The sequence below is a fragment of the Oncorhynchus kisutch genome, unplaced genomic scaffold (genome assembly GCF_002021735.2).
Source record: "Oncorhynchus kisutch isolate 150728-3 unplaced genomic scaffold, Okis_V2 scaffold897, whole genome shotgun sequence".
Classification (NCBI taxonomy): Eukaryota; Metazoa; Chordata; class Actinopteri; order Salmoniformes; family Salmonidae; genus Oncorhynchus; species Oncorhynchus kisutch.
The window spans coordinates 92,099-106,988 of record NW_022262842.1 but is presented as its reverse complement, the minus strand read 5'-3'; the positions used below and the strand labels follow the sequence as shown (position 1 = coordinate 106,988).

The window sequence follows — 14,890 nt, the reverse complement described above, 5'->3', positions numbered from 1 at the left end:
TATAGAATAGATCTGTAGTTACATCAGTTTATATAGAATAGATCTGTAGTTATATCAGTATATATAGAATAGACCTATAGTTACATCAGTTTATATAGAATAGACCTGTAGTTATATCAGTATATATAGAATAGACCTATAGTTATATCAGTTTATATAGAATAGACCTATAGTTACATCAGTTATAGTTACATCAGTTTATAGAGAATAGACCTGTAGTTATATCAGTTTATAGTTACATCAGTTTATAGAGAATAGACCTGTAGTTATATCAGTTTATATAGAATAGATCTGTAGTTACATCAGTTTATAGTTATATCAGTTTATATAGAATAGATCTGTAGTTACATCAGTTCATATAGAATAGATCTGTAGTTACATCAGTTTATAGTTACATCAGTTTATATAGAATAGATCTGTAGTTACATCAGTTTATATAGAATAGATCTGTAGATACATCAGTTTATATAGAATAGACCTACAGTTACATCAGTTTATAGTTACATCAGTTTATATAGAATAGACCTACAGTTACATCAGTATATATAGAATAGACCTATAGTTATATCAGTTTATAGTTACATCAGTTTATAGTTACATCAGTTTATAGTTACATCAGTTTATAGTTACATCAGTTTATATAGAATAGATCTGTAGCTATATCAGTTTTATATAGAATAGATCTGTAGTTATATCAGTTTATATAGAATAGACCTGTAGTTATATCAGTTTATATAGAATAGACCTGTAGTTATATCAGTTTATATAGAATAGACCTGTAGTTATATCAGTTTATATAGAATAGACCTATAGTTACATCAGTTTATAGTTACATCAGTTTATAGTTACATCAGTTTATATAGAATAGATCTGTAGTTACATCAGTTTATATAGAATAGATCTGTAGTTACATCAGTTTATAGTTACATCAGTTTATAGTTACATCAGTTTATATAGAATAGATCTGTAGTTACATCAGTTTATAGTTTTATCAGTTTATAGTTATATCAGTTTATATAGATCTGACCTATAGTTACATCAGTTTATAGTTACATCAGTTTATAGTTACATCAGTTTATAGTTACATCAGTTTATATAGAATAGACCTATAGTTACATCAGTTTATAGTTACATCAGTTTATAGTTACATCAGTTTATATAGAATAGATCTGTAGTTACATCAGTTTATATAGAATAGATCTGTAGTTATATCAGTATATATAGAATAGACCTATAGTTACATCAGTTTATATAGAATAGACCTGTAGTTATATCAGTATATATAGAATAGACCTATAGTTATATCAGTTTATATAGAATAGACCTATAGTTACATCAGTTTATAGTTACATCAGTTTATAGAGAATAGACCTGTAGTTATATCAGTTTATAGTTACATCAGTTTATAGAGAATAGACCTGTAGTTATATCAGTTTATATAGAATAGACCTATAGTTATATCAGTTTATATAGAATAGATCTGTAGTTACATCAGTTTATATAGAATAGATCTGTAGTTACATCAGTTTATATAGAATAGATCTGTAGTTACATCAGTTTATATAGAATAGATCTGTAGTTACATCAGTTTATATAGAATAGATCTGTAGTTACATCAGTTTATATAGAATAGACCTGTAGTTATATCAGTTTATATAGAATAGACCTGTAGTTATATCAGTTTATAGTTACATCAGTTTATAGTTATATCAGTTTATAGTTACATCAGTTTATAGTTATATCAGTTTATAGTTACATCAGTTTATATAGAATAGACCTACAGTTACATCAGTTTATATAGAATAGATCTGTAGTTACATCAGTTTATATAGAATAGATCTGTAGTTACATCAGTTTATATAGAATAGATCTGTAGTTACATCAGTTTATATAGAATAGACCTGTAGTTACATCAGTTTATAGTTACATCAGTTTATATAGAATAGATCTGTAGATACATCAGTTTATATAGAATAGACCTACAGTTACATCAGTTTATAGTTACATCAGTTTATATAGAATAGACCTACAGTTACATCAGTATATATAGAATAGACCTATAGTTATATCAGTTTATATAGAATAGACCTATAGTTACATCAGTTTATAGTTACATCAGTTTATAGTTACATCAGTTTATATAGAATAGATCTGTAGTTACATCAGTTTATATAGAATAGATCTGTAGTTACATCAGTTTATATAGAATAGACCTGTAGTTATATCAGTTTATATAGAATAGACCTGTAGTTATATCAGTTTATAGTTATATCAGTTTATAGTTACATCAGTTTATAGTTATATCAGTTTATAGTTACATCAGTTTATATAGAATAGACCTACAGTTACATCAGTTTATATAGAATAGATCTGTAGTTACATCAGTTTATATAGAATAGATCTGTAGTTATATCAGTATATATAGAATAGACCTATAGTTACATCAGTTTATATAGAATAGATCTGTAGTTACATCAGTTTATAGTTACATCAGTTTATATAGAATAGATCTGTAGTTACATCAGTTTATATAGAATAGATCTGTAGTTATATCAGTATATATAGAATAGACCTATAGTTACATCAGTTTATATAGAATAGACCTGTAGTTATATCAGTATATATAGAATAGACCTATAGTTATATCAGTTTATATAGAATAGACCTATAGTTACATCAGTTTATAGTTACATCAGTTTATAGAGAATAGATCTGTAGTTACATCAGTTTATATAGAATAGATCTGTAGTTACATCAGTTTATATAGAATAGATCTGTAGTTACATCAGTTTATATAGAATAGATCTGTAGTTATATCAGTTTATATAGAATAGACCTACAGTTACATCAGTTTATATAGAATAGATCTGTAGTTATATCAGTTTATAGTTACATCAGTTTATAGTTATATCAGTTTATAGTTACATCAGTTTATATAGAATAGACCTACAGTTACATCAGTTTATATAGAATAGATCTGTAGTTATATCAGTTTATAGTTACATCAGTTTATATAGAATAGATCTGTAGTTATATCAGTTTATATAGAATAGACCTACAGTTACATCAGTTTATATAGAATAGATCTGTAGTTATATCAGTTTATAGTTACATCAGTTTATAGTTATATCAGTTTATAGTTACATCAGTTTATATAGAATAGACCTACAGTTACATCAGTTTATATAGAATAGATCTGTAGTTACATCAGTTTATATAGAATAGATCTGTAGTTACATCAGTTTATATAGAATAGACCTATAGTTATATCAGTTTATAGTTACATCAGTTTATAGTTATATCAGTTTATATAGAATAGATCTGTAGTTACATCAGTTTATATAGAATAGATCTGTAGTTACATCAGTTTATAGTTACATCAGTTTATATAGAATAGATCTGTAGATACATCAGTTTATATAGAATAGACCTACAGTTACATCAGTTTATAGTTACATCAGTTTATATAGAATAGACCTACAGTTACATCAGTATATATAGAATAGACCTATAGTTATATCAGTTTATATAGAATAGACCTATAGTTACATCAGTTTATAGTTACATCAGTTTATAGTTACATCAGTTTATATAGAATAGATCTGTAGTTACATCAGTTTATATAGAATAGACCTGTAGTTATATCAGTTTATATAGAATAGACCTGTAGTTATATCAGTTTATAGTTACATCAGTTTATAGTTATATCAGTTTATAGTTACATCAGTTTATAGTTATATCAGTTTATAGTTACATCAGTTTATATAGAATAGACCTACAGTTACATCAGTTTATATAGAATAGATCTGTAGTTACATCAGTTTATATAGAATAGATCTGTAGTTACATCAGTTTATAGTTACATCAGTTTATATAGAATAGATCTGTAGTTACATCAGTTTATATAGAATAGATCTGTAGTTACATCAGTTTATATAGAATAGACCTGTAGTTATATCAGTTTATATAGAATAGACCTATAGTTACATCAGTTTATATAGAATAGATCTGTAGATACATCAGTTTATATAGAATAGACCTACAGTTACATCAGTTTATAGTTACATCAGTTTATATAGAATAGACCTACAGTTACATCAGTATATATAGAATAGACCTGTAGTTATATCAGTTTATATAGAATAGACCTATAGTTACATCAGTTTATAGTTACATCAGTTTATAGTTACATCAGTTTATATAGAATAGATCTGTAGTTATATCAGTTTATATAGAATAGACCTGTAGTTATATCAGTTTATATAGAATAGACCTGTAGTTATATCAGTTTATATAGAATAGACCTATAGTTACATCAGTTTATAGTTACATCAGTTTATAGTTACATCAGTTTATATAGAATAGATCTGTAGTTACATCAGTTTATATAGAATAGATCTGTAGTTATATCAGTATATATAGAATAGACCTATAGTTACATCAGTTTATATAGAATAGACCTATAGTTACATCAGTTTATAGTTACATCAGTTTATAGAGAATAGACCTACAGTTACATCAGTTTATATAGAATAGATCTGTAGTTACATCAGTTTATATAGAATAGATCTGTAGTTATATCAGTTTATATAGAATAGACCTGTAGTTATATCAGTTTATAGTTACATCAGTTTATAGTTATATCAGTTTATAGTTACATCAGTTTATAGTTATATCAGTTTATAGTTACATCAGTTTATATAGAATAGACCTACAGTTACATCAGTTTATATAGAATAGATCTGTAGTTACATCAGTTTATATAGAATAGATCTGTAGTTACATCAGTTTATATAGAATAGACCTATAGTTATATCAGTTTATAGTTACATCAGTTTATAGTTATATCAGTTTATATAGAATAGATCTGTAGTTACATCAGTTTATAGTTACATCAGTTTATATAGAATAGATCTGTAGATACATCAGTTTATATAGAATAGACCTACAGTTACATCAGTTTATAGTTACATCAGTTTATATAGAATAGACCTACAGTTACATCAGTATATATAGAATAGACCTATAGTTATATCAGTTTATATAGAATAGACCTATAGTTACATCAGTTTATAGTTACATCAGTTTATAGTTACATCAGTTTATATAGAATAGATCTGTAGTTACATCAGTTTATATAGAATAGACCTGTAGTTATATCAGTTTATATAGAATAGACCTGTAGTTATATCAGTTTATAGTTACATCAGTTTATAGTTATATCAGTTTATAGTTACATCAGTTTATAGTTATATCAGTTTATAGTTACATCAGTTTATATAGAATAGACCTACAGTTACATCAGTTTATATAGAATAGATCTGTAGTTACATCAGTTTATATAGAATAGATCTGTAGTTACATCAGTTTATAGTTACATCAGTTTATATAGAATAGATCTGTAGTTACATCAGTTTATATAGAATAGACCTATAGTTATATCAGTTTATATAGAATAGATCTGTAGTTACATCAGTTTATATAGAATAGATCTGTAGTTACATCAGTTTATATAGAATAGATCTGTAGTTACATCAGTTTATATAGAATAGATCTGTAGTTACATCAGTTTATATAGAATAGACCTATAGTTATATCAGTTTATAGTTACATCAGTTTATAGTTATATCAGTTTATATAGAATAGATCTGTAGTTACATCAGTTTATATAGAATAGATCTGTAGTTACATCAGTTTATAGTTACATCAGTTTATATAGAATAGATCTGTAGATACATCAGTTTATATAGAATAGACCTACAGTTACATCAGTTTATAGTTACATCAGTTTATATAGAATAGACCTACAGTTACATCAGTATATATAGAATAGACCTATAGTTATATCAGTTTATATAGAATAGACCTATAGTTACATCAGTTTATAGTTACAACAGTTTATAGTTACATCAGTTTATATAGAATAGATCTGTAGTTACATCAGTTTATATAGAATAGACCTGTAGTTATATCAGTTTATATAGAATAGACCTGTAGTTATATCAGTTTATAGTTACATCAGTTTATAGTTATATCAGTTTATAGTTACATCAGTTTATAGTTATATCAGTTTATAGTTACATCAGTTTATATAGAATAGACCTACAGTTACATCAGTTTATATAGAATAGATCTGTAGTTACATCAGTTTATATAGAATAGATCTGTAGTTACATCAGTTTATAGTTACATCAGTTTATATAGAATAGATCTGTAGTTACATCAGTTTATATAGAATAGACCTGTAGTTATATCAGTTTATATAGAATAGACCTGTAGTTATATCAGTTTATATAGAATAGACCTGTAGTTATATCAGTTTATATAGAATAGACCTGTAGTTATATCAGTTTATATAGAATAGACCTATAGTTACATCAGTTTATAGTTACATCAGTTTATAGTTACATCAGTTTATATAGAATAGATCTGTAGTTACATCAGTTTATAGTTACATCAGTTTATAGTTACATCAGTTTATATAGAATAGATCTGTAGTTACATCAGTTTATAGTTTTATCAGTTTATAGTTATATCAGTTTATATAGAATAGACCTATAGTTACATCAGTTTATAGTTACATCAGTTTATAGTTACATCAGTTTATAGTTACATCAGTTTATATAGAATAGACCTATAGTTACATCAGTTTATAGTTACATCAGTTTATAGTTACATCAGTTTATAGTTACATCAGTTTATAGTTACATCAGTTTATATAGAATAGATCTGTAGTTACATCAGTTTATATAGAATAGATCTGTAGTTATATCAGTATATATAGAATAGACCTATAGTTACATCAGTTTATATAGAATAGACCTGTAGTTATATCAGTATATATAGAATAGACCTATAGTTATATCAGTTTATATAGAATAGACCTATAGTTACATCAGTTTATAGTTACATCAGTTTATAGAGAATAGACCTACAGTTACATCAGTTTATATAGAATAGATCTGTAGTTACATCAGTTTATATAGAATAGATCTGTAGTTATATCAGTTTATATAGAATAGACCTACAGTTACATCAGTTTATATAGAATAGATCTGTAGTTATATCAGTTTATAGTTACATCAGTTTATAGTTATATCAGTTTATAGTTACATCAGTTTATATAGAATAGACCTACAGTTACATCAGTTTATATAGAATAGATCTGTAGTTACATCAGTTTATATAGAATAGATCTGTAGTTACATCAGTTTATATAGAATAGACCTATAGTTATATCAGTTTATATAGAATAGATCTGTAGTTACATCAGTTTATATAGAATAGATCTGTAGATACATCAGTTTATATAGAATAGACCTACAGTTACATCAGTTTATAGTTACATCAGTTTATATAGAATAGACCTACAGTTACATCAGTATATATAGAATAGACCTGTAGTTATATCAGTTTATATAGAATAGACCTATAGTTACATCAGTTTATAGTTACATCAGTTTATAGTTACATCAGTTTATATAGAATAGATCTGTAGTTATATCAGTTTATATAGAATAGACCTGTAGTTATATCAGTTTATATAGAATAGACCTGTAGTTATATCAGTTTATATAGAATAGACCTATAGTTACATCAGTTTATAGTTACATCAGTTTATAGTTACATCAGTTTATATAGAATAGATCTGTAGTTACATCAGTTTATATAGAATAGATCTGTAGTTATATCAGTATATATAGAATAGACCTATAGTTACATCAGTTTATATAGAATAGACCTGTAGTTATATCAGTATATATAGAATAGACCTATAGTTATATCAGTTTATATAGAATAGACCTATAGTTACATCAGTTTATAGTTACATCAGTTTATAGAGAATAGACCTACAGTTACATCAGTTTATATAGAATAGATCTGTAGTTACATCAGTTTATATAGAATAGATCTGTAGTTATATCAGTTTATATAGAATAGACCTGTAGTTATATCAGTTTATAGTTACATCAGTTTATAGTTATATCAGTTTATAGTTACATCAGTTTATAGTTATATCAGTTTATAGTTACATCAGTTTATATAGAATAGACCTACAGTTACATCAGTTTATATAGAATAGATCTGTAGTTACATCAGTTTATATAGAATAGACCTGTAGTTATATCAGTTTATATAGAATAGATCTGTAGTTATATCAGTTTATATAGAATAGATCTGTAGTTACATCAGTTTATATAGAATAGACCTATAGTTATATCAGTTTATAGTTACATCAGTTTATAGTTATATCAGTTTATATAGAATAGATCTGTAGTTACATCAGTTTATATAGAATAGATCTGTAGTTACATCAGTTTATAGTTACATCAGTTTATATAGAATAGATCTGTAGATACATCAGTTTATATAGAATAGACCTACAGTTACATCAGTTTATAGTTACATCAGTTTATATAGAATAGACCTACAGTTACATCAGTATATATAGAATAGACCTATAGTTATATCAGTTTATATAGAATAGACCTATAGTTACATCAGTTTATAGTTACATCAGTTTATAGTTACATCAGTTTATATAGAATAGATCTGTAGTTACATCAGTTTATATAGAATAGACCTGTAGTTATATCAGTTTATATAGAATAGACCTGTAGTTATATCAGTTTATAGTTACATCAGTTTATAGTTATATCAGTTTATAGTTACATCAGTTTATAGTTATATCAGTTTATAGTTACATCAGTTTATATAGAATAGACCTACAGTTACATCAGTTTATATAGAATAGATCTGTAGTTACATCAGTTTATATAGAATAGATCTGTAGTTACATCAGTTTATAGTTACATCAGTTTATATAGAATAGATCTGTAGTTACATCAGTTTATATAGAATAGACCTATAGTTATATCAGTTTATATAGAATAGATCTGTAGTTACATCAGTTCATATAGAATAGATCTGTAGTTACATCAGTTTATAGTTACATCAGTTTATATAGAATAGATCTGTAGTTACATCAGTTTATATAGAATAGACCTACAGTTACATCAGTTTATAGTTACATCAGTTTATGTAGAATAGACCTACAGTTACATCAGTATATATAGAATAGACCTATAGTTATATCAGTTTATATAGAATAGACCTATAGTTACATCAGTTTATAGTTACATCAGTTTATAGTTACATCAGTTTATATAGAATAGATCTGTAGTTATATCAGTATATATAGAATAGACCTATAGTTACATCAGTTTATATAGAATAGACCTGTAGTTATATCAGTATATATAGAATAGACCTATAGTTATATCAGTTTATATAGAATAGATCTGTAGTTACATCAGTTTATATAGAATAGATCTGTAGTTACATCAGTTTATATAGAATAGATCTGTAGTTACATCAGTTTATATAGAATAGATCTGTAGTTACATCAGTTTATATAGAATAGATCTGTAGTTACATCAGTTTATATAGAATAGATCTGTAGTTACATCAGTTTATATAGAATAGACCTATAGTTATATCAGTTTATATAGAATAGATCTGTAGTTACATCAGTTTATATAGAATAGACCTATAGTTATATCAGTTTATATAGAATAGATCTGTAGTTACATCAGTTCATATAGAATAGATCTGTAGTTACATCAGTTTATAGTTACATCAGTTTATATAGAATAGATCTGTAGTTACATCAGTTTATATAGAATAGATCTGTAGATACATCAGTTTATATAGAATAGACCTACAGTTACATCAGTTTATAGTTACATCAGTTTATATAGAATAGACCTACAGTTACATCAGTATATATAGAATAGACCTATAGTTATATCAGTTTATATAGAATAGACCTATAGTTACATCAGTTTATAGTTACATCAGTTTATAGTTACATCAGTTTATATAGAATAGATCTGTAGTTATATCAGTTTATATAGAATAGACCTGTAGTTATATCAGTTTATATAGAATAGACCTGTAGTTATATCAGTTTATATAGAATAGACCTATAGTTACATCAGTTTATAGTTACATCAGTTTATAGTTACATCAGTTTATATAGAATAGATCTGTAGTTACATCAGTTTATATAGAATAGATCTGTAGTTATATCAGTTTATATAGAATAGATCTGTAGTTACATCAGTTTATATAGAATAGATCTGTAGTTATATCAGTATATATAGAATAGACCTATAGTTACATCAGTTTATATAGAATAGACCTGTAGTTATATCAGTATATATAGAATAGACCTATAGTTATATCAGTTTATATAGAATAGACCTATAGTTACATCAGTTTATAGTTACATCAGTTTATAGAGAATAGACCTGTAGTTATATCAGTTTATAGTTACATCAGTTTATAGTTATATCAGTTTATAGTTACATCAGTTTATAGTTATATCAGTTTATAGTTACATCAGTTTATATAGAATAGACCTACAGTTACATCAGTTTATATAGAATAGATCTGTAGTTACATCAGTTTATATAGAATAGATCTGTAGTTACATCAGTTTATATAGAATAGACCTATAGTTATATCAGTTTATAGTTACATCAGTTTATAGTTATATCAGTTTATATAGAATAGATCTGTAGTTACATCAGTTTATATAGAATAGATCTGTAGTTACATCAGTTTATATAGAATAGACCTATAGTTATATCAGTTTATAGTTACATCAGTTTATAGTTATATCAGTTTATATAGAATAGATCTGTAGTTACATCAGTTTATAGTTACATCAGTTTATATAGAATAGATCTGTAGATACATCAGTTTATATAGAATAGACCTACAGTTACATCAGTTTATAGTTACATCAGTTTATATAGAATAGACCTACAGTTACATCAGTATATATAGAATAGACCTATAGTTATATCAGTTTATATAGAATAGACCTATAGTTACATCAGTTTATAGTTACATCAGTTTATAGTTACATCAGTTTATATAGAATAGATCTGTAGTTACATCAGTTTATATAGAATAGACCTGTAGTTATATCAGTTTATATAGAATAGACCTGTAGTTATATCAGTTTATAGTTACATCAGTTTATAGTTATATCAGTTTATAGTTACATCAGTTTATAGTTATATCAGTTTATAGTTACATCAGTTTATATAGAATAGACCTACAGTTACATCAGTTTATAGTTACATCAGTTTATATAGAATAGACCTACAGTTACATCAGTTTATAGTTACATCAGTTTATATAGAATAGACCTGTAGTTACATCAGTTTATATAGAATAGATCTGTAGTTACATCAGTTTATATAGAATAGATCTGTAGTTACATCAGTTTATATAGAATAGATCTGTAGTTACATCAGTTTATATAGAATAGACCTATAGTTATATCAGTTTATATAGAATAGATCTGTAGTTACATCAGTTTATAGTTACATCAGTTTATATAGAATAGATCTGTAGTTACATCAGTTTATATAGAATAGACCTATAGTTATATCAGTTTATATAGAATAGATCTGTAGTTACATCAGTTCATATAGAATAGATCTGTAGTTACATCAGTTTATAGTTACATCAGTTTATATAGAATAGATCTGTAGTTACATCAGTTTATATAGAATAGATCTGTAGATACATCAGTTTATATAGAATAGACCTACAGTTACATCAGTTTATAGTTACATCAGTTTATGTAGAATAGACCTACAGTTACATCAGTATATATAGAATAGACCTATAGTTATATCAGTTTATATAGAATAGACCTATAGTTACATCAGTTTATAGTTACATCAGTTTATAGTTACATCAGTTTATATAGAATAGATCTGTAGTTATATCAGTTTATATAGAATAGACCTGTAGTTATATCAGTTTATATAGAATAGACCTGTAGTTATATCAGTTTATATAGAATAGACCTATAGTTACATCAGTTTATAGTTACATCAGTTTATATAGAATAGATCTGTAGTTACATCAGTTTATATAGAATAGATCTGTAGTTACATCAGTTTATAGTTACATCAGTTTATAGTTACATCAGTTTATATAGAATAGATCTGTAGTTACATCAGTTTATAGTTTTATCAGTTTATAGTTATATCAGTTTATATAGAATAGACCTATAGTTACATCAGTTTATAGTTACATCAGTTTATAGTTACATCAGTTTATAGTTACATCAGTTTATATAGAATAGACCTATAGTTACATCAGTTTATAGTTACATCAGTTTATAGTTACATCAGTTTATATAGAATAGATCTGTAGTTACATCAGTTTATATAGAATAGATCTGTAGTTACATCAGTTTATATAGAATAGATCTGTAGTTACATCAGTTTATATAGAATAGATCTGTAGTTACATCAGTTTATATAGAATAGATCTGTAGTTACATCAGTTTATATAGAATAGATCTGTAGTTACATCAGTTTATATAGAATAGATCTGTAGTTACATCAGTTTATATAGAATAGATCTGTAGTTACATCAGTTTATATAGAATAGATCTGTAGTTATATCAGTTTATATAGAATAGATCTGTAGTTATATCAGTTTATATAGAATAGACCTGTAGTTATATCAGTTTATATAGAATAGATCTGTAGTTACATCAGACCTAAAGATGATGGTATTCTTTGTATTATCTGTTACCAGATCTATTGTGTTTTATTCTCCTATATTCCTTTCACATTTCCACAAACTTCAAAGTGTTTGCTTTCAAATGGTACCAAGAATATGCATATCCTTGCTTCAGGGCCTGAGTTACAAGCAGTTAGATTTGGGTTTGTCATTTTAGGCAAACTCCACCCATGACAGCTGAGGGAGGAGTCTGTAATAACTATTTAAATCAGTCTGTCCTGACTCAGCAAAACAGTCTCCAGTCTACCAACTGGTCTCTGTAATAACTATTTAAATCAGTCTGTCCTGACTCAGCTCAACAGTCTCCAGTCTACCAACTGGTCTCTGTAATAACTATTTAAATCAGTCTGTCCTGACTCAGCTCAACAGTCTCCAGTCTACCAACTGGTCTCTGTAACTTCATCTTTGTCTCTGTGGTGTACAGTCTTCAGGTGATGATGGGGATATTGAATCATCTCTCTACTCTCCTCCTCCTCTCTCTCCTTCCTCCTGCTCTCTCTCATGTAGTGGATAAGTTCAGTGATGTTCCACAGTGCCAGAAGTTCTTCCTGGAGGGGACAACTCCAAATCTCCCAGGTATTTTGGTTGGTGGGACAGTCAAGGACCAGAACCGCTACAAGCCGATCTGCCAGTTGTACAACAACGCCTACAGGTTTGCAACTCTCTACGACACGACCAACAAGATCCCTGTGTTGTCAGCCTACACCTTCACTGGTTATATACCAGGTAGACCAGCTGAACCCTGGATGATGGAGCCTGGGGTAGGACTAATGTTTATTCATATAACATAACATGTGTTTTTGTTTACTGCTATATATCACAGACAGTTCTGTTACAGAATATAGATCTACCACTATGGAGGGTGTAGAGACTTGATTGTCTTGATTGTGGATTGTGAACCCCCCCTCCCCCAAGGAAAGTGGGTTTATTGAACAGAAAACTTGTGCATTAATTCATGTATGACTGTTATTTTCTGCAGCTCGAAGAAAATAACAATAAAATAAATGAAATGCAGAGTATGGGAGGAGGCATTTACAAAAACCAGGCTGGGAACAACGACTATGCTCAAGACGTAAGAAGAAACCCAAAAGATTTTAAAGATGTGAGCAGAGGTCATCTCTTCCCAAGTTCACATGCGCGTGACTTGAAAACTCAGGAGTCCACCTTTACCCTGACCAACATCGTTCCCCAGGACCGCACCTTCAACGGGGGCAGCTGGAGAGAAATGGAGGAACGTGTCAGAGAAAAGCTTGAGATGGACTGTATCAGTAACAAAGGTATTACAGCCTATGTGGTGACTGGAGCAGTGCCCAGCAGCAGCAACAAACTGAACAACCGAGTGAACATCCCAGATCTCCTATGGACAGCCTTCTGCTGTTTGGACAAGAAGAAAAAGTGGATGGCTGAAGCACACTGGGGGTGGAACAAGAAGGACAAGGGGGAAACATTGAAACCAGAAACCTTGGGAGCACTCGAAGACATGTTGAACAGATATCACCAAGGTAAAGATGGTCCTGTCAAGGTGTTCCCAGGAGATTGTCCAAGAGATACTAAACCTACCACTTCCTCCTAACCTAGTTGGAAGAATTCCTTCCGTAGTGAGGAATCTTTACAATTCCATGAGAAATAGTTCTGGAAGGTTCTTTGGATGATCTGGGTACAGATGCTCTCACCATATCAACAAACTATCATTACTGTTAGAGTAATGATTATCAGGGTTAAATTGGTTATCAGGGTTATAATGGTAGTGAGGGTTATAATGGTAATGAGGGTTATAATGGTAATGAGGGTTATAATGATAGTGAGGGTTATAATGGTTACATGTCAACATATGTACACTTCAATTATAATATTTTTCTCTTCTATACTCTTCCCTCTCTGTCCATCTCTTCTATGTCTATATATCTATAGTCTATAATCTCCCCTCTCTATCAATCTCTTCTATATCTACATATCCATAGTCTATACTCTTCCCTCTCTGTCCATCTCTTCTATGTCTATATATCTATAGTCTATAATCTTCCCTCTCTGTCCATCTCTTCTATGACTATATATCTATAGTCTATAATCTTCCCTCTCTGTCCTTCTCTTCTATGTCTATATATATATCTATAGTCTATACTATTCTCTCTATACTCTATCAAATATAAAAAGAGATACTGTTATGACTGTTACCATGGAGATACTATTATATGTTCTGATTGTAATTCTATCACTGTTACCATGGAGATACTACTATATGTTCTGAATGTAATTCTATCACTGTTACCAT

General features: G+C 27.8%; 1 protein-coding gene across 1 annotated transcript; it reads left to right on the top strand.

Moving 5' to 3' along the window:
- Positions 1-12,857: 12,857 nt before the first annotated feature.
- On the top strand, positions 12,858-14,528 carry LOC109886499 (endonuclease domain-containing 1 protein-like). Its single transcript, XM_020478164.2, has 2 exons — positions 12,858-13,379; positions 13,598-14,528. Exons 1-2 carry the CDS (start codon positions 13,053-13,055, stop codon positions 14,189-14,191), a joined length of 921 nt encoding a protein of 306 aa, XP_020333753.1. The 5' UTR covers positions 12,858-13,052; the 3' UTR covers positions 14,192-14,528.
- The last annotated feature ends 362 nt before the right edge of the window (positions 14,529-14,890 follow it).

Bases quoted from the DNA above. Each gene is read 5' to 3' on its own strand.
- LOC109886499 (XM_020478164.2), top strand. From the start codon at position 13,053: ATGATGGGGATATTGAATCATCTCTCTACTCTCCTCCTCCTCTCTCTC. The intron at 13,380-13,597 runs GTAGGACTAATG...TATTTTCTGCAG, and splicing joins CCTGGATGATGGAGCCTGGG to CTCGAAGAAAATAACAATAA.